At 48.4% G+C, this 23,956-nt stretch overlaps 1 protein-coding gene across 1 annotated transcript in view; it reads right to left on the minus strand.

Moving 5' to 3' along the window:
• LOXL2 (lysyl oxidase like 2) overlaps positions 1-23,956 on the minus strand; it is an 86,415-nt gene that overhangs the window by 43,090 nt on the left and 19,369 nt on the right. Inside the window, 4 exon segments of the mRNA XM_033171437.1 lie at positions 20,253-20,300; positions 20,302-20,394; positions 20,396-20,430; positions 23,421-23,860. Of these exon segments, the coding sequence (XP_033027328.1) occupies positions 20,253-20,300; positions 20,302-20,394; positions 20,396-20,430; positions 23,421-23,772 (528 nt within the window). The 5' untranslated portion in view covers positions 23,773-23,860.

Raw genomic sequence — 23,956 nt, forward strand, 5'->3', positions numbered from 1 at the left:
CAGCCCTGAGTGCTCACTAGTAGGACGGATCCTGAAGTTGAAGCTCCAGTACTTTGGCCACCTCATGAGAAGAGAAGACTCCCTGGGAAAGACCCTGATGTTGGGAAAGATGGAGGGCACAAGGAGAAGGGGACGACAAAGGACGAGATGGTTGGACAGTGTTCTCGAAGCTACTAACATGAGTTTGGCCAAACTGCGAGAGGCAGTGAAGGATAGGCGTGCCTGGCGTGCTCTGGTCCATGGGGTCACGAAGAGTCGGCGACACGACTGAACGACTGAACAACATATCTTGCTTCTGATTCAAGGAGCTTATTTATTTATTTAACAAATAAAAATAATAGAATCACAGAAAAATAGAGTTGGAGGGGACCCCAAGGGTCATTCCACACCCTGCAATACAGGAACCACAGCTAAATGAGGTTCTTCCCTCCTCTGCTATTTTATCCTCACAAAAACATCAGTTGGCTCAAGGCCACTCAGAGAGTTTCATGGGTGAGTGGGGGTTTTTGTTGGAAGCCGCCCAGAGTGGCTGGGGAAACCCAGCCAAATGGGTGGGGTATGTAAATAAATAAATAAATAAATAAATAAATAAATAAAAATTATTATTATTATTATAACTGTCTCCCAAGTCCAATGTTCTAACCACTACTCCATGCTGACTCTATGAAGCGCTCTATAACACATACATTTTTGGACAGTTTGTATATAAACAGAATACGGAAAGATGGGCTCAATGTGGCACATCCTTTCTCCCCCCTTCCAGCATCTAATGGTGGTTTTACCCAGCCCTTGTTTTCTCATGGGGCGTTTCCAACAATCATGCAGTACAGTAGTTTGGCTGTTTGAATTTTCCACCATCTGTCCATGATAGGCAGGCAGCACAAGCAATTGAGCAGGGTGGGGGGGGGCACACTTTTGCCTAAAGTCAGTTCATCACCACGCAAACAGGTCATAAGTTGTCTGAATTTTTGTACCATATGTTGATTTAGCCGAAAATTGCCTGTTTTCCTTACAAGCAGTCATGCAAATAAATATTGACCCCGCTGAACATTAAAGTCACTGAATTCAAACATTTGTTCCAAGGATTCAGCTAAATTTTCCAGATTAAAATAACTACTTTTCCCCTCTTCTTCGCAATAGATTTCCAGATTTGGTGTTCTTCAAAACCAGGCAAAGTTTTGGTTCAGTAGAATGTCAAAGAGACAAAGTGATGAGTCCCAGCCCCAAGCAGAACGAGTTGGACTGGACAATGCTATCAATCCACTTTAGCTGCAGAGTTGTAAACAGTTGTCTGGACTCCCTGAAGCTACAGCATAAATCTGATCCCTTCCTAGAGGAAACGGGCCAACTATCTCCATTTTCTGCTGGAAAAGTCCCTATAGCTCAAGTGGAAAACTAGCGATTCTCCAAATGTTGTATTCCAACTGCTATCAGCCCCCAAGCAGCAAGGCATCCTCGGGGATGATGAGAGTTGTAGTTCAGCAACACCTGGAGGGTCACAGGTCCTTCATCCCTCTCCAACTGCAAACCCTCATTACTGGAAGAGGCAAATGCAGGGTGACATCAGTTTATATTAGTTCATAACTCACACAGTCTCTGGTCTCTGTCTGCTGGATCATCCATCGCTCTACCTCCTGCTTCTCTGCCTGCACCTTAGCAACACAAGTGTCCTTATGCAGTATTGTTTTATGGCCGATTGCTGCTGGAACTAGGCTGAAGTAGTCTGCTTTTTGGTATTAAACAACCCCGCCTCCCGCTTTAATATCTGAATGGTGAAAAAGAGAGAACCCCATCACAGATACTCCGTCCCCTAAAATATATTCAGTGAGTACCTGGAGATATTGGTCTTAGTACTAAAGAATTTCAGAAGCAAGCCATGAAAAACACTTCAAGATTGCTACCATGTGAGCACCCTTCCGTGTTGGCCAGGCATTGCCTTCAGGCAAGTAGCTGGAAGCAGAATTAAAAGAGAAGTTGTACACAGCACTTAGAGTGATAACTTTCTGCATAGCCAAAGTCCTTCCTAAAGATCCTTTGCCACATTAATTAAAAGTTTTCTTTTTGCAAGATTACTTCCCGGTTCAGTCCAGCTGGAGGATTATATTGATTAACTATCCCTTAATTAGCCGATTTATTATCTGCTGGGGCAGTGAAGGCTTCAATTTCTGGAATCCTCTCATTTTTTCTTTTATTTCTTTTAAGGGAGGACAGAAAGTAGCTGAACAGAAAGCACAAAAAGGAAAAGAAATGGCACAACATGCAAGGAGGAAGCTTTAAATTACAAGCACAGTAGCCCCCAAAAAGCCTCAATTCTGCTTTGCCTCTCCACACTCACAGGATGCTGCTGCAAATGTAACATTTTACTGCAAAAAACCACTAGCAAACCATGGATTACATCTGAAAAAATACATGAGGACAACAGAAAAACCACTGCAATGCAAAAATCTTGCTACAACACAGTGAATGCTTCATAAAAAGTGAGTAAATAGATGATTACACTGCCAGAGAAAAGTTTAGTGTGAAAGCCACCCTGATCTTTCTGCTTTATAGGCAAACATGCCACGCTTGTATACTAACAATTGTAGCTAGTGAAATCACTTTTAAATTGGCCTTGAGAAATGAGTTGCCAACACATTGGGTATTCGTGTATAAGGAAAAAATGCCACTCTGGGAAATTTCCCCTGCTTCTGTGGCATGCCAGTCCTTGTTTCTCTTCCTTAAAGTTTCTAGTACAAAAAAGAAGATTCATGTACTGCAAAAAAATAAAAAATAAAAATCCATCCCTCTTTTGTTCTGATTTTCATCCTGTGTTGGCTAAGAGCACATATGAACAATTTCTCCAGCAATATTTCATAGCTTTTATCCTCAGAGGATATTTTAGTCTGCTAATGGTTTTACCAGGTCAGCACAACTCAACATTTAAGATCTGCCTGAAAAGCTAACTTAAGCCGTTGCCCCATTTTCTTTCCTGCTTCCCAGTTCAGCTTCATACAGGCACACAGTTTGCACACCTATAAAACAAAATAGGCCAACTAGATCTGCTTGTGTAATATTACACTGACTGAAACGATGGTGTAAAAGATATCAGTTGAGTGTTTTGCCAGACTAAATACTGTTCTTCATCCTGGAAAACAAATTTCTGGTGCTAAGGGAAATGGTGGGCCTCATTTTAACTTTAATCAGAGCTGCATTGTTTAGCTGATCCATCAATTATGATCAATTTAGTTTAAAACAATAAGATTGACTAAAAAGTTTCAGCAGATTTGTTTTTCAAAGCAAGCTCTTTTTAAAAGGGGAAGGAGTGTGATTCCATGAACGGCTATGGGGTTCAGTGGTACACCACATGCTTCATGTGCAAAATGTCCCAGGTACAATCAGTGGCATCTACAGGGAAGATGGGAAAGACCAGTCAGTGTGGATAATACTGAGCTCGATGGGGCAATGCCACGGACTGGCTGGATGAAGAGTAGTGTTGGGAGGCACCAGCAGGGAAACCCCAAGGACACCCCCAGGGGAAGAAGGCTCAGAGCCCAGGGATTGGTGGTGGGACGACGATGAGTGGTCAGAGGGAGAAGACTGGGAGGATGAGGTGTCAGAAGTTGAAGAGGTAAGAGGGTTTAGTGAGCAGGAAGAAGCTGGGGCACAGAGCAGCTGGAGAGGATGGAGGCCCAAGAGACAGAGATGAGTCGAGCTGCTGGAGAATCCAGGGAGTCTCCCCCACCTGCTACGTCAGGGTTCCCCCCCCTGGTCTTCCCAAACATGCAGAGAAACGAAGAGGGCGGAGCAATGGGAGACAAGACGATGGAGCCTTAGGGCTGGGGAAGGAAATGGGGGAAGAGGGGCTTTAGAGAGCGGGGAAAGGCAGAAACCTTCAGTCCTCACAACTGTCGCATTGGGGCAAGACCTACAGGGAAGAGTTGCTGTGATCACTAGGACTGTGCTGTTTTGTTTCTTTAAATAAAGCAGCAATTTCACTGATGTTGGGTGCTTTATTATTTTATTGCTGACCTCTGCCTGACTTTAGCCCTTGACAGACAGTTTCCTATATTCTACTAAGTTCCTAAACTGCAAATCTTTAAAAAGGCATTCCTTTCTGTGTGTGAAAGGCTAATGCCTTCTCCAGTTCCCTGCTGTGATATGTGTGCTTTGCAAATATAGGTTTCTAATGTTCAATTTTATGTAGGTATAACTGATATAAGCAACCAATTAACTAACAATGCAATCCCATGCATGTCTACTCAGACATAAGTCCTATTGGGTTCAATGAAGCTTACTCCCTGCTGGCACAGGACCGCAGCCTCAAACTCTTGTAATTAATCAATTTCCATTTCTTTACATTAGGTATACTGTAAGTCCGCCACCCACGCAGGTGGCACTGTGGGTTAAACCACAGAGCCTAGGGGTTAGCTCCCATTGCTCGGTCCCAGCTCCTGCCCACCTAGCAGTTCGAAAGCACGTCAAAGTGCAAGTAGATAAATAGATACCGCTGCAGCAGGAAGGTAAACAGGGTTTCCGTGCGCTGCTCGGTTCTGCTCTGCGTACCAGATGCAGCTGGTAGACAGCTGCCAATGGACCTGCACCTCCATGGACAGTCAAAGCAGATCAGAGGTGTCACAACCCCTCCTGCATGAATAACTGAGGCCGCCTGGAGAGAGCAGCCTGTGGCAAACGTCCTTGTCCCCCCAACAATCCCTGAAAAAGCTGAAGGCAGGAGCCTTGCAGATGCCAAGAACATCTCTTGGGAGTCCAGAGCTGAAGGAGGAGAAGGCTGTGAGGCAAAGGGAGAGTGACTCGGTCTCCAGGTGTCTCTGCTTTTGGTAACTTTTACAACCAAGTGCCTGGAAAGAGTAGAACTGTGGAAGGTGGGCACAGATTAAAATGCAGTGATACAGGCAGAAGCTATTGCTAGTTTTGGATGAGATTGGCCAGTGATGGTCTCCGCCCCCTCCCTGCCCCCCAAAGTCACCTCCCTAAAAATCTCAGGTTGTTTTCTTTTCAGTTACAAAGGGGACCATGTCTCCCCCTTATGGCTACAGAGAAAAGCCTGGAAGTTGTGTGGGCGATGCCAGGGACATCTCAAAAGCCAAAGGAGTTATTGCAGCCTTCCCCAATCTGGTGCCCTTCAGAAGTTGTGGACTACGATTCCCATCCGAGGCCCCAACCACGGAGAGCCCCGTATCACCCATAGCACAGCGGGGAACTGGAGAAGGCATTAGCCTTTCATTCCATTTTTAAAGTTCTTTAATGGCATTTAAATTGAAAGCCCATTATGATAACGTTTAGGTATAAGCTGAAGCAGCTGTCATATTGCAGTAGATCTGGGCAACGAGGAAAAAACCCAGCTATTCTCTCCATGAAGCCAAAGGAAATAAAAGACAAACTTGACCTGATAGTTGGAACAATATCTGTTCGAGCCTCGTCCATGGTATTTTATGTGCTTGTGCCAAAGATGGAGCAACTGGTTAGGTTTGCTTCCTGATTTACAGCTGGGCTTTTGTGCCTTTGCCAACTGCAAAACAGGCAGAAACTCAAAAGGCAGAGAGGTATTTTTCATGGAAATGCAACAATGGGGGAAGCTTTGCCTGCTGAATTCCTCATGTCCCATAACTGTTAAAAATGCGAGCCTTTTCAGGAAGCAAAAGATGGCAGTCATATAATTCATCCAGACATCATAATTTCTTCAGCTAGATTAACGTTATCAGGTCCAGCGTTAGCAGGAGGCATCCTTGATCCTTGTTGCTGTCCTCCCAGTACCCCCCTCAGCAGAGTCCACCACTCAACGCCGCTCTGTCTCTCCTTCAAACAAACATCCATATCAGTTCCAAGCAGAGGCCAGCTATCTTCTCAAGTTGGCTACCATGTTTTTGTGGTGGCAGCCATGATTTTTTCACTACAATGTCTTGGTAGCCAACTCAACCTGAGGGAAGTTGACGAAGTTGAGGGAAGTTGCTGGTGCCACAAAGGCAAGGCCCCCAGGCCACCACAAGTCCTAACTAGTGGGCCAACCATTGTTTCAGGAATCCCACAGTCCATACTTTACTGGGGGCTCCCTCACCCGTGGCAGTAGACCTGAACTTGAGGTCTAGATACCAGTATTTCACCAGCACTGACTGATAGCCCAGAGAATCAGAGCACAGCATCTTTGAATGTGCAGCTCTCAACAATTCAGCAACAGAAGCCTTGGTATGTTCTGGAACTTTCCTAATTCTGTCTGTTCCTGCAGGCTCTCCCAGTCCCTGACTTACTTCAAGCCCTTCCATCTGCTTGCCGCAACCTAATGCTTTTTGCCTCATAGTTGATCATTCTTCTTAAGCCCTCAGCTCCCACCCCGTCTTCCTTGCTTTGCCCTGACATGAACTACCATTATGGAATTTGCCTGCACCAACACTGGAACAACATCTGTCCTTGAAGTGACTCATGCTATAGTCCCTCCCGCCATTTACACACTTGGCAGCCAGCCTCTAGACCAAGGCTGGTTACAGCATGTTTTGTTGGCCACAGCTCCTGGTCAAGCCTTTACCTGATATGTGGAACCTCCTCACACGAAAATCACAATATATTACCAACAGCTCAAAGGATTTTTGTGAAGACTCCCACTAATATTAAATTTAGAAAGTTGGTTACCACACTGCTGCCAGAGTAGTGCTGGAGCAAATATTTTTAATTGCTGAAATTGCCAATTTTGCCCCTGGACATATCAATGCAAACCTAGAAATGTGTGCATTCTGGGTTTTGCATTTTGAAAGTGAAGTTTTATTGCAGGATAGTGAATTTGAGTGCTTTAGATTGATGGATCTCTGATTGCTTTGACAAGCATCAAATAAGAAATCTGGTACCATGATATGCTATCTACCAAATGGAACCAACCAGCTAAGTACCAATAACATTCAAGTACAATAAGTCTGTCAGGGGATGCACTGATGCCCCAGTAAACTAGGTAGCCAGCCCCAAAATATAGAATTAAATTCTGGAGCATAGGGCCTGAACAGACCGGTGCTAGGGCTTCTGGCGCCCTAGGCAACACCAATGTTTCTGCACGCACCCCCCCGCCCTCGCCAAAGCCTGCTTTGGCTGAGGGTGGGGGGTGGAGAGGCAAGCAGCGGTTTCTCCCAGTGTAGCAGAGAACCGCTGCTTGCCCGCCCCGCCCCCCACCAACCGCGAAGCCTGCTTAGCGGTATGTGCGGGCGCAGGCAGCCAGTGCGCGGCGCGGCACCCCCCTCCATTTTGGTGCCCGAGACGGCCTCCTCGTCCGCCATAAATGACGCGCCGGCCCTGGGGCCTGAGCATAACAATGTTCTCTCTTCCTGCGAGTTTCCTAGCACTGATACTAGCATACTGTCTCTGACAGTGGAGTGGCAGGAAATCCACGGCTAATTTTCACAGAGTAACTTTCCATTTTAATAGAGATTTCTGGTGGTTTGACATTAGTGGAAGCATCCACAGGCAGCTGCTTTATATTAGTTCAGTCTATTTGTCTGTCTATCTATCTATCTATCTATCTATCTATCTATCTATCTAACTACTGACCACACTGTTATGGTATGCTAAACCAGTTTAGTGTGGCAGAAATGAGCCACAGTAATGCCTTTTTGGTCTGCACACTCCCCGCTCCATCTCTCCTTTTCTTTCACAGTCAGGAACAGGAGTTAAGCAGCTTTCATTTTCATTTTGGTTAATCACAACTTGTCATATTGTCCAAACCCAGAACTGTAGTTAACTATGGTTAGTTTAGGACAAGGCAGCTTCAAGGAAACCATAGTTCACTGGGTGACCTTGTTTGAAACCATAGTTCACTGGGTGACCTTTGGGCCAGTCACTGTCTCTCACCCTAACAGGTTGTTGTGTGGGAGGGGGAGAACCCTGTACACACTTATATAGAATGCCAGAATAAATAAAATAAATCATCCCCGAGCATTAGCCATGATGGCGGGGGCTGAGGGAGTTTAATATCTAACAGCATCCGATGAGTACCAGGTTGGCTAACACCAGCCATAAAGTTTGTGAGTTCAGGTGATACAAAGTAGCATTAAGCAAAAGCTTCTCACCTCCTCCCATCTGCATGGAAGGAGGAGAGCGGGAAGCACATAAACCCAAGGCCCGCTGGATCTTGTTCTCCTCATTCATGCCAAGCTGGTATGATTAGCATGATGTCAAATGGCAAACAATTTCTTCTTCGACTGGCAGACCTTTCTAGGGTCTCAGGTACAGCTCTGCCCATCACCTGCTACCTGATCTTTTAATTCAGGTGGCCCTAGGAGTAAACCTGAAACCCATTGGATGCAAAGCAGGTGCTCTACCATTGAACCTGTCTCTGAACATTCCCAACGAATGCCTTGAGATGCCCAGACTAGAAGACTGGGGGGGAATCAACTAGCCATGGGTGGAACAGCTGGATATTTTGAAGTTCTCTTGTATATACAACTGACAGATGGATAATGGAAGTCCTTCTTACTTGTTTCTTTTCCATTCTTTTATTATTTTCTTATTCCTTTAATATTTTATCCCTTTGTTATCTTTTCTTTTCCTTCTTTCCTTTGTTCTTGCTTCTGCTTTGCTCTGTTCTTTTGTGTTTCTTGTTGTCATACACTCAGGTTTAACGAGGGGTTTGCATGTAGATGGGGGTGAAGGACCCTGTGGGAGAGGCAGGGAAGAGAGTCGGGGTGGGAGGCTGGGAGAAGGGAGGGAAGCTCCTGGATGAGAGCTGGAAGGGGGTTCACCTCTCTCTGTGAGAAAGGACTTTGCATTCTTCTTCCTTTCTCTTTATCTGCTTTTTATTAGTTTTTTTTTATTGCAATGTATTATAAAAGGTCTTAATAAAATCTTATTGGGAAAAGGGAACCTCCTCTGAACATTGTGATCATTTTGCCTGGCACAACGTTTGCTTGGGGGTATCCCATTCCTCTGTCTGAATTTTCCCATGGGTCTGGACAGACACAGCAATCTTCAAGAAGCTGAAGAATCCAGGGAATTTCACACCAAGTACATTTACGTATGTACCTTCAGAGTGTCTCGCCTAACTACACCATCTCAGACATGACATAAGGGCCACGTCAGTGGCAGCTGCTGTCATCATCATCATCAGGCTACATACACATTTCAACCTGTGATCACAGAATTATCTTCCATCCCTGCACTCATACACCACATTCACAACATTTTTTCTGGCAGTAGTTATATGAGTGTTATGGGCATATGTACCATTGGGAAGTATACTTGTGATTAGAAGCACTGGATTTGTCAGCCTGTTTTCTCAGCTAGTGGTCATAGGAACTTACAACAAAACACAGAATGGATAAAAAATTCAGAAAATGTAAGATATTCCCATAACGTGATAGAAAGTAAACATGAGAAGCAGGGAAATGCATTGAAATACTTTCTTGTTCTACAGCAAGCACCTATCATCTTCATCGTATTATAAACTAATAGCAAACTCAGTTCTCCAACTGTGAGTTAGTAGAACTGCACCAGACATGGGCATGACAGAAGCGTTAGCAAGTTTGCAGAAGTATAGGAAAACCCTAGGAAAGAAACCCAAAACAGCCCAATGAGGAGCGAACATACTTAATGCTCATGTAACACCGTCTGACTGTTGCAGGGGAGGAATGGAAGACTGGGAGAGGGGAATTTAATAGAGTATCTCGACGATCTGCTGGCAGGAACCCTTAAGAGCAGCACTGCACCCGGCAACACTTCTAATACTGAAGCTGGAGTCATAAATTAGGGGTTAAGTCACTTGAAGGTAACAACAAAGTGGAAATTAATATCATGTATTATTGCCAAACAAATACTGTATAGTTACCAAAAACAGTTTCTGCTGGAGCTCCTCTCTCTTTCTGCTCTTGGCTCCCCACCCAGGGGAGCCCCCAGGGATTATCACTATAAGAAAGTATCTCTAAATTACAACAACCATTCCTGTTGATGGTCCAGATAGCTGGGCGACAAAGTGGCACCACCCAAGATAGGTCAGACTTCTGTCCTACGAAATATTGAGGGTGTCTGGGGGGGTCATGTTCAAGTGCTTTTTTGTCTTGGTGCTTTCTTAACAAAACCCCACTCTTTACTTCTGAATCAGAGCAAACAATCCATGGGAAAACCCAAATTGCATGCTGACTAGAGGGATAAAAGAATAGACACGACAACTGGGATTTAAAGGCCACACTTTACTGATTTCAGATGCTGGTGAACCTTGGCATAGGCAGTGGGTGTGTAGACCTCCCAGACCTCTTGCAGGGGACTGAGGCATGACAGGGTCTGGTTGGGTAGAAGGATCCATCGCAAAACGTGGGTTTATGCAGATGGGCCGACCCAAAGGCTGGGGGAAGCTGCATGGCCCGCTAGCCAACAACCTCTGGCTCTATGGACAGAGACTTCCCCTCAAGACCCCTTTAATGGGGTACCCTGTAATTGCTGCCGCAGAGGGGGTGGGTCACCACTTCACGCCCACCCCGGTCAAGGATGGACTAAAGGATTCTGCCCAAGGCCTAAACCTAGTGCTACGGGGAAGGCAAAACTTGCCGGGCAGGGGAAATTCCTTCCCGGCTCCGAATACGGCAACAGTCAAAAGACCATAGCAAAGCCTGCAGAGGTGGAAAGGAAAAGGTTGAAAGGAAAGGAAACACACATGAGAAACAGCATTGATAAAGGGGGTGGGGGTGAGCTCCAGGGCTGACTAGGCTGCTACAAGCAGCGTCGGCCTGCTTTATGCCCAGTGAGAGGACCTGAGTGAAGTCTAGGATTCTCAGGTGCGGTCCCCAAGCCCTGCCTCCTGAGTCGCTGAATTTGAACTGTGGGCCTGGCGGTGCCCACAATGCTCTGTGGCGACTGGGGAGGTGCGACAATAGTCACAGACACATGACAAGGCTCTGTGGGCTTTGGGGGGTGCTGCAGTGGGCCACAACTGCCACTCACCACCAAAACGGGTAAGCAGCCATTGTCGATTGTTCCGATTCAGCATTAAAGAGTGGTTTTTGTGGAGAAAGTGCTTCTGGGGGAGGCCCCCTCAAACACAGTGCTTTAAAGCATGGACCTGTGCCTAGAAAGCAATGGGACAAAAGGTTAAGGGTGGATGAGCCCCTAGATAACCAAACCAACAGGTCCTTCTTTCCCTATCTGAGACCCTCCAGACGTTGTTGGACACCAGCTCCACCATCACTGACCATTGGCCATGCTGGCTGGGGCTGATGTGATTTGGAGTCCAGCAACATTTGAGGGCGCAGGTCAGTCACCCATGCTTTAGTGCTATGTAGCACAGCAGATAAAGCTTTTGGTGGAGTAGGGCAGTGTTTTTCAACCTTTTTGGGCAAGGGCACACTTGTTTTATGAAAAAAATCACGAGGCACACCACCATTAGAAAATGTTTAAAAAATTAACTCTGTGCCTATATTGACTATATATAAAGTAATTCTCTTGAATAGGAATCAAATAAACACAATTTTTTCCCACGGCACACCAGGCAACATCTCGCGGCACACTAGTGTGCCACGGAACAGTGGTTGAAAAACACTGGAGTAGGGAATAAAATAGTTGACTTTTCATCCCTCCCCACCTATTCCCATTTGGCTCCTGCTGCAAACCGCTTAGAGCCCTGAACAGGAGTGGGGAGGGATATGCTGCATGTGTGTTGCAAGTCTCCACCTGCAAGTATGGATAACTGGCAAGGGGTAAGGCTATGACCAGACCAAGGCAAGCTGAAATATCATATGGAAGTGTACAGGGCGTTCTGTTCTCCCCTCCCCGAATTGTGGTTGTCAGTTTTGTGTGCACATATGCACACTGCCTCTTCAAATAAAGTTGAAAGAACCTGACACAGGCTGCATTCTTGGGAAATCCTTTAGCTGTTGACTGCAAAGGTTCCACCTCCAGCTGATGGAAATGGGGTCCTCCCTCTCTAGCCATCGTTTCATTTGGTGAGGGTGCTGTGGAATGTATTAGGAGCATTCCAACTGCTCAGAAGTTTAAAAAGAACAAGAAGTGCTAAGCATACAAGGCCTCAGGATACACGGGGTGTTGGTAGGAAGCAGTGAAGAGGAGGGAGGGAACGGCACTAACAGCAGAAAAACTGTAGACTTAAGAGTGCAAATGGGTATCTCTGTTTGTGAGAGAGGAATGGGTGAATAGGCAGTAGGGGGAGAGGGAACGTGGTGTGTGTTTGGTGTGTGTGTGGTTATATTCTGTGGAAAGGATTCAAGTACATATCAGAAATTTTGGTTTGCGCAACTGAAGTGGATCAAAGTGCTCTGTCGTAATGCAACAAATCCACTTTAAACAACTATAAACAGAAATGCACTGAAAAGTGTGGGGTGAACAAATAACAGGAATACCTTTGTGACAGACATCTTAGCCAGACCAGAGTGTGGTGACGCAGTGCCTTGAAATTCCACCAGAGGGCTGGAGCCTCTCTCTGATTGGCTACCAAGAGGGGGGTGGAGCCAGCGCTTTGGGAGGGAGAATAAAGGAACCGATTCTGAGAAAGAATTCAGATGGGGATGTGGATTAAGAGAGAGCAAGAGGGAGAGAAGGAGAGTCAGGCATGGTCAGTTCTGGTCTGTGTGCGACAGCCACTCTGAGGAAAATATATCCAGCTAGAGAAAGGAGCCTCATAGCTTAGATAGGAAGACATTGTGTGGTGTCTTGGGAGAGTATTCAGAGAGGAGTGGACTGGGGGGCTTGAGTTGGAGAAGGAGAAGCTGTGAGGATAAAGTCTCCTTGGGTCCCATGTCAGTCAGGAGGGGAGAGATCTTCTAGGAAGAGAAGAATCCAAATCCAGTCACCGGGGGGGGGGGGCATCCTGGGTCTGTTATACTTCTAGAGGTACCTCATGAGTGGGAGTGAGAAGAGTTTGGGAAACAGACAGAAGGTTCCACCTTCTTTAAGAGCCAAAATATTAAGCTGTAGCACTAGTGCTATTTTTTCCTAGAAAAAGAGGTGCTGGAGCTCACCATGAACCTCCCCCTTGTTCTTTTAGAATGGCAATGTCACCCACCTTGGAGGTGCTGGAACTGAGTTTCAGTGAGTTCTGGATGAAAAAAAAGCCCAGTGTAGCACCTATGAAACAACCAAGTTGAGGAACTGAAGTAACCAAACTGGAAATAAGCTGAACATTGCCATTTAGTCTAGAAACCTGTAACACCTAACTGAAGAGTAAGAACTGAAAAATAAGCAACTGAAGTTTAAAAATAAGCTCCTTCTAAAACACCCTCATTCTTGTAGTTGGTCATCTTAGTAGCTGTTTTGACATTCTTCTATAAATGAGAAGATTAAGCTGCCCAGGAGGTGTGGAATCAATATGTTGATGCTCTGTTAATTATCTAAGATTGAATGCCATGATTTATTCTTATTTTCAACCTTAGATCATTAGTGGACCTTTGAATTCTTGATTGCTCTCCTCATGACTGGGGGCAGCTTAACTCTCCTATATATGTGTACCCCTATTTCTTATTAACCCCACAGTGCCTAGATATAAATGTTGGACCTGAGATCTAGGTCCTATTACACCTGTACCTGAATCTATTCACAGCTGGAATGCTGCTAGAATTCAGAGCCATTCTGTTTACACAGTGGCTTCATATATTTAGAAACATAGACCTATATTAAGCAGAAAAGGGCAAAGGTCAACAACTAATTTTTTTTAAAGGAATGTCTGGGAGATTATTTTAAGAAACATCTGTGTATGTGTGTGCATGCGCACATGTGTGTGTGTGACAATTTTGTAAAATATAAATAGCAGGGTCCTATTTCCTATGCCAGTTAAATTGCTGGGTAGCATGGCAAAGTGGCAAGCCATGATTACCAGGCAACTGATCGTGTGGCAAGCCAAGCAGATGCTATACTACTCTGCTACGGCCCTTCCTACCACCAACTACAATTCTTAGGTATGAAGTGCATCTCCAGTTAGGCAAGACTCCTGCCTGAAATCCTGGAGAGCTGCTGCCAGTCAGTGTTGACAATACTGAGCTAGAATAGACCAGTGGGCCGGACTTACTGTAAGGCAGCTTCCCATGTACCTAATGTCCTAATCATCCTTGGAAAGCAACGCAATATCTAATTCAGGCAAACTTCTTTTTGACTGCGGGGGGAGGGCAGTGGGGTCTTTAGGGCTGGACTGCAACAAATAATACATATGTTTAAAAAAATTGATTCTGCATTTCTGTTGTTACATATTCCAGAAACCTCAGGGGTAAGAAATGGTGGTGGTTGTTACAACAGTCAAATAGAGTTGCACAGCACAATACTTTTTGATGAGCTGATAAGGTGGTTTTTTAATCTTTACAGTACAATGAATGGTAATAACTTAAGCAGCTATCTTGTCAGTAATGGTCAGCTTTTCCATTACAGAAGAATCCCTGTGGTGTTAAGGGAAGAAACGTCTGAGGCTTTGCATCCACATGCACAGACATCCACTGCCGGATCTGGGACAGCACAGCGCCACGTGCTGAGAGCACGGCTGCTTGAAGGGAGCAAGTGGCCACGGAAGATATGATGCCACTCTCAGACTAGTTAAAAAAAGACCAAAGGGGAGTAGTCTGTTGACTCACAGAGACAGGCTGAAATTTCTGCAGCAGAAACACTGCTGTAAAGTTTCCTTTTGCTTCCCCCTTCCCCAAGCATTGAAAAATCCAAGGGCAGGTTTTCAAAAGTTAAGTATCCACTGGAGAAGAGAGCCTGAGAGACCTATGGACTGTTTGGTCAAACCATACTCAGGTTGAGAAGACAAGAGTAGGAAGCAGGTGATGCAGGCAGTGCGAGTCCACAGGAACTGGAAGGCAGGGAGACTGAGCCAATGACAGGCACAGCCACCTACTTCAGGTTTGGTTGCTATCCCCCTCCTTGCTATGCTTGTCCCATGCCTAGAAAGCATGGCTCAGAGCAGTTTTGCATTTACTCCACAGCTTTACCCTGGAAAAGATGCTCTTTACTGATGAATCAGAACAAACAGCAATCCACAGGAAACGCAATTGCCATTTGGTCTAATTCAGTGGTAAGTTGAAGGTTTTCCCCAGGGGAAAACGGCAGGGCAAATGGAGGCATGGACAAGCCCTGAGACTTAGGAGGAGGGGGAAGGTGTCAGGCAATTCCACCCCTTAGGCTGGTTGTAAGTAGGAAGGCAGGCAAATGAGGGCTGGTTAAGGAAAGGCGGAGATTAGTGGGGCAGTGCCCCACTTGCTCTAATGGACCAGCCTCCACAGCCTGCAGAAGAACCAGGGCAAACCCAAAATCCAAAGAAGTCAGACTAACCTTCAGCCAACCTTACCATCCAATGTCTATCATGATGACTCCACAACTTGCTTCTTTCCCCACTCCTGTATCAACCACACCTTTAAGACAGGAGCAGGAACCCTTTTGCTGCTGCTGCTGCTGCTAGCCACATTTCCTTGGGGGTAACCTGTAGTAGGTCACATGCTGGTGGTACGTAAAGCCACAACCAGTTGTGGCTGCAGCAGCACCTTTTCCTTCCCTCTCTGCCCATCACCCTTTTCTCTCTCTCATACACTGTTTTGTGCCTTTTGTCACACACATGAAACTAGGCCAAAGACCACATGAAATTAGGGCACGGGATAAAACAGACTAGGCCCGTCCATGTTTTAAGAGCTATCAGTGACTGGTTTCCATACTCATTATGAGGCAGGAGGCCTCCTGCTGTGCTTATGGTCTGATGCAGGGATGGGGAACTTCAGGTCAGGGGCCAAATTTGGTCCATCATTCCTCTCTATCTGGCACTTTGGATTCTTCCCCAGCCATACCCCTCACTGGCCCCTGCTTCACTCCCCAAATGTTTTTGCCTGGTTGGAATGTGGTCCTTGAACTTTGATACAGTGGTACCTCAGTTCTCGAACAAAATCTGTTCCAGAAGCCCGTTACACTTCCGAAACATTTGAAAAACCGAGGCGTGGCTTCCCATTGGTTGCAAGAGCTTCTTGCACTCAGCGGAAGCCATGTCACATGTTCGGGTTCCGAAAAATGTTCGAAAATGGAAGCATTTAATTCTGGGTTTTCGGCTTTCAAGAACCAAAACATACGACAGTGGAGGCATTCGGGAAGCGAGGTTTCTACTGTAATGCCTCTTGCTTATCTGATGAAGGACAGAGATGAGAGACTGAGTGTTGTAAAGACCAAACTACTGTCCAATGCTCAATTTTCTTTTGTTGCTCTGCTCACTTTTGCTTCCAGCTTCTGCCCACCACTGCCATGTGGCCCCACAAACATATACAATGGTATCTCATGTTATGGACGGGAAATGCCCGCACTCGAAGCAGTGTGTCTGTGCAGGCGTACAGTGCGATTTGGTGCTTCTGCGCAGGGCGCGAGCAATGAAACCCAGAAGTAACTCATTCCGGTACTCCTCGGTTGCCGTGGGATGTAACGCGAAAAGGCGCAACATGAAGTGGACGCAACGCGAGGTATGACTGTACCAGAGGGAAATGTGGCTTTTCAGCTGAAAAATGTTCTCCACCCCTGGTCGAAGCAGAAATCACTCCAAGGTGATTTTTCCTTGGCTTGTGAGAGTGGTCACCATCTGTTTAGAGTCCAAGTTGAATGCTAACTGAGTCTCCAGGGACTCAAGCAAAAAAATCCCACAGACCTGCTACCTGAACTCTTTTTTTCCAAATTGGAAATACCCAATATTCTCTCTCTCTCTCTCTCTCTCTCCGTCTCTCTCCTCTCTCTCCTCTCTGTGTGTGTGTGTGTGCGTGTGTGTGTCTGTGTCTCTCTCTGTGTGTGTGTGTACTGGTACTCACTATGAAGTTGTTTACAGCAAGTACCACACTTTTAACATTTGGGGGGGAAATGTGCAGGTACTGCATACCCTTGAGTACCTCCAGAAAAAAAGCACAGGATATACCAGATTTGAAGCCTTTGATCAAGGATGAAGCTAAGCATAGGACAGTGTGAACTTCAATGAGTTTTCCCACCAGTGTTCCAGATCAATTCATGAATGCAAGACACAAAATGGCAATGTATGGATGCAACAGGCACCAGATCAACCAGAGGCCTGTGAATGTTCGGATATATACACAAGCAAGGCCTCTGCTCCTCCAACCTCCTACGCAGATAATTCATTTCCCCATCTCCCCCCCAAAGCTGTATATTTTTCAAGTTCCTAGGAAGAGTTAGGTCAGTGTAAACTGATTCATCAGGGTAGAATGGAATGGCCTTGAATTAACCCCATACACTTCAATCCTTAGCAAATGGAAAAGCAGTAGGCAGAGAAGCTGACTTGCAATGATTAAATATATGAAGCATTCCAGAGAGAGCTGACCTTTGTCTAACATCCATCTTTTTCCCCAGTCTCTGCTCTGAGAATGCAAATGTTGCCCTGGGAAGCCATGTGACTACCCAGAGTGATTCTGTGACCTCCCCAAGTTGATGTCATCTCTAAGAGAACCAGGGTGGAATGAAAAAAGCCCACACATTCAAGGAAGAGAGCAAAAGGCATTCTAATCATGCTTGGTGCTTCTCTAATACAACATCCCCAAAGAGGCATATGGAGAATCTAGGGTGAAGTACAGTAGTACGTATCTCACTGGGCAGTAAGTGGAATCTATACTTACTCCCTTGGGAAAGATAGCCAAACCACCAAACTAAGTTGAACCTGGGAGCAATAGGCTGTTCCTCCTTCCATGAGAATCCAGCTGTTGATTGGCCAGCCCTTGTGAGAATCATGAACACCTCCCTCCTGCCAACTGTGCAGAGTGATCTGCACCTTCTGTCTTATTTCCACCTGGTCACCTGATTTAAATGTAAAAGCATTGTAGGTATCTTTACCGTGTTTCTCATAAAATAAGACGACCGTCTTATATTTATTTACTTAAGAAAATAAGCTTATGGCTTATTTTCGGGGGTGTCTTATTTTTTTTAAATTAAGTACTGTATAGTTCTGGGCACCTGCCTCCTCTTGGCCGCGGCCGGTGTTGCTGCTGCTTGGTCCAGCTGTCTTGGGGCGGGCACACTGCCCTGCTTGGCGCCGACCCGGCAGGCCACCTCCTCCTCCTGCTGACTCCCGGAGGCTCGGGGCGGTGGGCGCCGACCTGGCAAGCCTCCTCCTCTTCCTGCTGGCGGCTTGGCACCCGGAACTGGCTGTTGGTGCTGCTGCTGAAGTACTGGCAAAGTGCCCAGCAGCGCCATGCGGAGCACCCTGAGCCGCGACAGGAGGAGGAGGAAGCGGCTTGCCGGGTCGGCGCCCAGCAGCGCCGCACGGAGCGCCCCGAGACGCGGCGGCAGGAGGGCGAGGAGGCGGCTTGCCGGGTTGGCGCCCAGCAGCGCCGCACGGAGCGCCCCGAGACGCGCCAGCAGGAGGAGGAGGAAGCGGCTTGCCGGGTCGGCGCCCAGCAGCGCCGCACTGAGCGCCCCGAGACGCGGCGGCAGGAGGGGCGAGGAGGCGGCTTGCCGGTCGGCGCCCAGCAGCGCCGCACGGAGCGCCCCAAGACGCGGCGGCAGGAGGGCGAGGAGGCGGCTTGCCGGGTCGGCGCCCAGCACGCCGCACGGAGCGCCCCGAGACGCAGCGGCAGGAGGGCGAGGAGGGCGGCTTGCCGGGTCGGCGCCCAGCAGCGCCGCACGGAGCGCCCCGAGACGCGGCGGCAGGAGGGCGAGGAGGCGGCTTGCCGGGTCGGCGCCCAGCAGCGCCGCACGGAGCGCCCCAGACCGCGGCGGCAGGAGGGCGAGGAGGCGGCTTGCCGGGTCGGCGCCCAGCAGCGCCGCACGGAGCGCCCCGAGACGCGCCAGCAGGAGGGGGAGGAGGCGGCTTGCCAGGTCGGCGCCCAGCAGCGCCGCACGGAGCGCCCGAGACGCGGCGGCACGAGGGGGAGGAGGGCGGCTTGCCGGGTCGGCGCCCAGCAGCGCCGCACGGAGCGCCCAAGACGCGGCGGCAGGAGGGCGAGGAGGGCGGCTTGCCGGGTCGGCGCCCAGCAGCGCCGCACGTAGCGCCCCGAGACGCAGCGGCAGGGAGGGGCGAGGAGGCGGCTTGCCGGGTCGGCGCCCAGCCGCGCCGCACGGAGCGCCCAGGACCGGCGGCAGGAGGGCAGGAGGAGGCGGCTTGCCGGGTCGGCGCCCAGCAGCGCCGCACGGAGCGCCCCGAGACGCGCCAGCAGGGAGGGGGAGGAGGCTGCTTGCCAGGTCGGCGCCCAGCAGCGCCGCCGGAGCGCCCCGAGACGCGGCGGCACGAGGGGGGAGGAGGCGGCTTGCCGGGTTCGGCGCCCAGCAGCGCCGCACGGAGCGTCCCGAGCCGCGGCGGCAGGAAGGGGGAGGAGGCGGCTTGCCGGGTCGGCGCCCAGCAGTCGCCGCACGGGAGCGCCCCGAGACGCGGCGGCAGGAGGGGGAGAGGCGGCTTGCGGGTCGCGCCCAGCAGCGCCGCACGGAGCGCCCCGAGACCGCCAGCAGAGGGGGAGAGCGGCTTGCCGGTCGGCGCCCAGCAGCGCCGCACGGAGCGCCCCGAGCCGCGGCGGCAGGAGGGGTGAGGAGGCGGCTTGCCGGGTCGGCGCCCAGCAGCGCTGCACTGAGCGCCCCGAGCCTCCGGAAGCCAGCAGGAGGAGGAGGCGGCTCGTGCTGCGTCCCGCTGGCACGTGGCTCCAGGCGTCTTATTTTCGGGGTATGTCTTATATTTTTGGATTGCTTCAAAATCCTGCCATGGCTTATATTATAGGCACGTCTTATATTATGAGAAACACGGTAAATAAAGTCAACGGGTGAAGGGGAAAACCCTCACTGGAATCAGAGTCAGGTACATGTGTTAGAAAAGAGTCAGTTGAGGAGGAGAGCTACCCTATAACAGAAAAGCCCACACATGGTTGAAGAGGCATCTATATTTACCCTATGTACAATGTATTTTGTACATTTTGTATAGTGTAAAATAAATACAAGGAGCCTGCCTTCTATCCTTGTCTGATCATAGAGCTGCTCCCACCTGCTGCTCCAGGGTTTAGCCCTGAACATTGATTCTGGAATCCTGCTGTGGAAAACACCTACCCTAAATCTGCCGACAGATACACTGCCTCTGACTTGTTTTTAGCACCAGCCTAGATCTGCAGAACCCAAGTTTGCAAACACGGCCTAAAGGTGCATCCTACCTTAATCCATATTTTATTGTTCATTTATCAACATGGATAAATGTTGATAAATGAACAATATGGAACTTGAGAACTGTGGCACCCTGACTACAACAATGGTTTGCCAAATGAATTGGAGGCAACTTGTTCTCACAGGTCTAAGCAGCTGGAGCTTCAGGGGCTAAGCCCTGTTTAATACTGAGCTGTGCTTACCTCTATTTGGTTGAGCAGGGAGTCATCAAACTTGAAGCCAGGGATTCGTCTTTTCACTGCAGACCACACCCACATCCTCGGTGTGTTTGCAGTCTGATACGCCCCAGCCATTAGAGGTGCATACAGCCAATGAAGCCTCTCCTGCCATTACAGTGGACATTGTCTAACCAGATTCTGCCTGCAGAGGAAATACAAGAAATAAAGATCGTGCAACCGTGCCACACATTTCGATTACTGTGGCTGAGTGGTCATATATTCTCCTTCCAAGATATCAGGGTGGTCCAACTTTTCATAACAAGTGGGCTGCGAGAGTACTTTGAGATAGAACTCAGGGAGGAGCAAGGCCAAAATTTGACGGCCCCTCCCAGAAGAAGGTGCAAGGCTCTGGCAGGGTCCTAGAGCCCTCCCACCTTCTCCCCAAAGCTGTCAAAGCATTAACTAGGCTTTGAGAAGGAGCCTGGAGGACTCTAGGACCCTGTCAGAGCCCCTGCACCTTCTTCCCAAAGCCCAGCACCTTGCTTACCTGGCTTTGGGAGGGCAGTGCAAGGGCTGTTGGGGCAGGGGGCATCAAATATTACTGAGGACTGCCAAAAAAAAGGCCTGAGGACCCCATGCAATATACAGGTATATTGAAGGCCACCAACCTGGGCAGCTTTCAAAGGAAGATAAGGCCATACATGGCTGCTAGACAAGATTGCTATATAATACCTCCAGTATCAGCATGTCTCTGAACACCAGTGGCTGGGGAACATGGAGTGCGATAGTTCTCATGTCCTGCTCATGGGCTTTCCAGAGGCACATGACTGGACACTGCACAAACCCTCACTCCCCCCTCCTTTCTGTGTCAATCATCTGATGGTGCTGTATCAAGGGTCGGGATAAAGTGACCTTTATCACAGGTTCCTCCATTGAAACCTGCAAGTGTCACTTCACAAAGCAGCAATGTCACCAAATTCCACTAGTTTTGCTGATTAGGTCCACAGCCTCCAATTATCCAGGCTGAAAAAATATCCTTCTATATTTAGCAGCTTTCACATCTATCCAAAGGCACTAGCTATTCAATAAACAGCTGTGGAGGGGGTTCAGTTTAACCACTGACTGAGTCATCTAAATGGAGAGGGGGGTATCAGGATATGTGGTATAGCGGCTATAGTTTGGGACTTAAAGCAGAGAGACTTGGGTTAAAACCACCACTCAGCATAAGGCTTACAGTACAAGATGACTTTAAGCCAGTCTGTCTGTCTCTCTCAACCTAAGCTGGCAGTGGCCCTATCATACCTCAGGGTGAAGTGACCATCTTCAGGCAGCACCATGAAAGGTGGAAGATAGATAGGCAGCAATTAGTTTCTGAATGGGGCAACAAGGATTTTTAAAGTACTAGCCCTAGCTGGAGTGGAAGTGGGATGCCACTTGGGGCTGCTTCAGGCAACAAAAGGGTCTAACCTACGTTGTAGAGTGGTTGTGAAGCTAAAAGGTGGAGGTGTCCTGCTATGCAGCGTGACCAAGGCTCCACTGCAGTGCAGGACAAGGTTCTGGTAGGATTCAGGCTAGATGCAGACCTCCAAAGTTGCTCCATCAATGAACAAACGGAAACCCAGCCCTTTTATAGCAAGCCCACCAGGCTGCTGGCAACCTAATTGTTGATATCACCTGTGTTGCAAAAATGCTGCTCTAATTAAAAGGTTCCATCCCTCTCTAGTAATCTCCTACTTCAACAGAGCAGAGGAAGTACAGGCCTTCCAGAGTCTTCCACAGTCGAGTCAGAGGATAGCAATGCTGCATCCTTAGGATGGGGTGGTAGGCGGGTACATGGTCAATTGGCAGCAGTGCCTCTGGGCTGGCCCTGCATGCCTTTCCCTTTCAGGTTCAGAGTTCTTGCCTCCATCACCTGATGGAGAGGGATCTGACTCTCAGTCCCTGGCAGGTGGGGCTGTGTACACCACCTCAAGTTACTTGGAGGGGTGGGTGGGATCAAGGCAACAATAATACCTCTATCTCATTTAATGATGGGGGTTGATGGGCATGATAATGATGCAAATGCAGGCTGTCTCAGAGGCCCATAGAGGCCCCAGATATGTCCATCTTTGAGGCCCCTAGCCATAACAGAAAGGGTGAATGGTTTGCTTATATAATCTGCTGATCTGGAAGGGAATGCTCACCCCAATCTAATCTTGTGCCATCCAAACCAATAAACAAGATTTTATCCACACTGTGTTGGAAAGGGTTGGGAATTATTCCTTTTTTCATGAATGCTGAGCCCACAGTACAGTGCAAAATTTCTGGGGAAATGTTTTTGACACCATCTTTTCCATCATGGTCCAGGAACTGAAGTCTGACCCATCCTTAGCTCTATTTTCACCGAAAGTGGTGCAAACCCAGTGATCAAACACAAGGACCTAGTGGTTTGTTGTCGTTGTTGACAGCAGTGCAACCAGTTGTTGCTCGTCATTGGAAAGCCAAATCAGAGCCACTAACGGAGACCTGGATTACGTCTGAGACATAGCTCTCTCAGATTGCCTTACACAGAGGAGGAGGAGGGCTATAAGAGTTTTCTTAAAAAGGGATAGGTTTGCTGAAGTTTGGTTTCTGCTTCTTCTTCATAAATTGTTGTTGTTGGCACCCATCTGTCTTGAGAGACAATGGAGTGTGCCTCTGGGGGTGAAGTCAAACCACTGCATTAGCAGCACGCAAGCTTGGGCAGTGTGTATGGAGGTCCTGGGCTGGCCAGACAACATGACCCCCCTCTGAGTCTCACTGATGTGGCCCAAAGGAAAGCAGAGCAAGACGTTTGGCACCTACTTGGCTGCAGGAGTTGCTCTCTATCCAGTTCTTGGGGTTCTCCATAGGACACCCCCCTGTCCAGGATACACCCTGCTCCACCCCCACAAGTGCTTTTGTCTGGATGGAATGCAACCTTGAACTGTAGATAAAGCTTCTTGCTTGTGCAGATGGAGAGGTGTGGGTAGAAACCTCTGGCTTTTGTTTGCCTGCATTGTAACCTGCTCTACAAAGGCTAAGAGTCACATCCATTGCTCTGCCCACCACTGCTATGTGGACCCCTAAGAAAATGTGTATGAAAAGGGTTCCTTGCATCTGGGCGAATGTTTGCTAGCAGAAGGCAGGAGAAAGCAAATGCTCTTCATGCACAGGAACAAGGAAAAGCCTTACCTTCTCCCTTGCCATATTTAGAAGCAGGGCTCCAGGACACGGACTCCACGTAGCCCAGCTGCCGACAGACCACATGTGCGGCGTGGATGGTGAAGTCGTCATCACACACGGTGCCCCACTCTCCGTTGTAGAAGACTTCCACCCGCCCTTCGTTGTGCTTCCTCTTCTGCCCTGACAACCGCAGCTGGATATGAGGGACGTCAGCTGGCAGGGGAGGCGGCTGCTGCTGAGGGTGTTGCTCAGGGTTGTGCGGCCAATGTTCATATTGGGCCAAGGTCAGGTGGCTCAGGCATGCAAGGAGGAGCAATGTCAGCAAAGAGTGGTTTGGGCTGAAATCTAGGAACTTTTCCATTTTGGGAAACTGTGGTCCCCCCAGAAGCCAAGTCCTTTATCAGCTGAGTTTAGTAGAGAGAGGATCGGGAGGCAGCTGGGCTGGTTTGCTGGAAGGAAAGAAATGGGCTGTGAGACGGATGCCAGCTGCTAAAGACTGTTGAACAATGGATTCAGCTGTTGTGAAACAAGCCTCCGCTAGTACA

This window comes from Lacerta agilis, chromosome 15 (assembly GCF_009819535.1).
Source record: "Lacerta agilis isolate rLacAgi1 chromosome 15, rLacAgi1.pri, whole genome shotgun sequence".
In the NCBI taxonomy this organism is placed as follows: Eukaryota; Metazoa; Chordata; class Lepidosauria; order Squamata; family Lacertidae; genus Lacerta; species Lacerta agilis.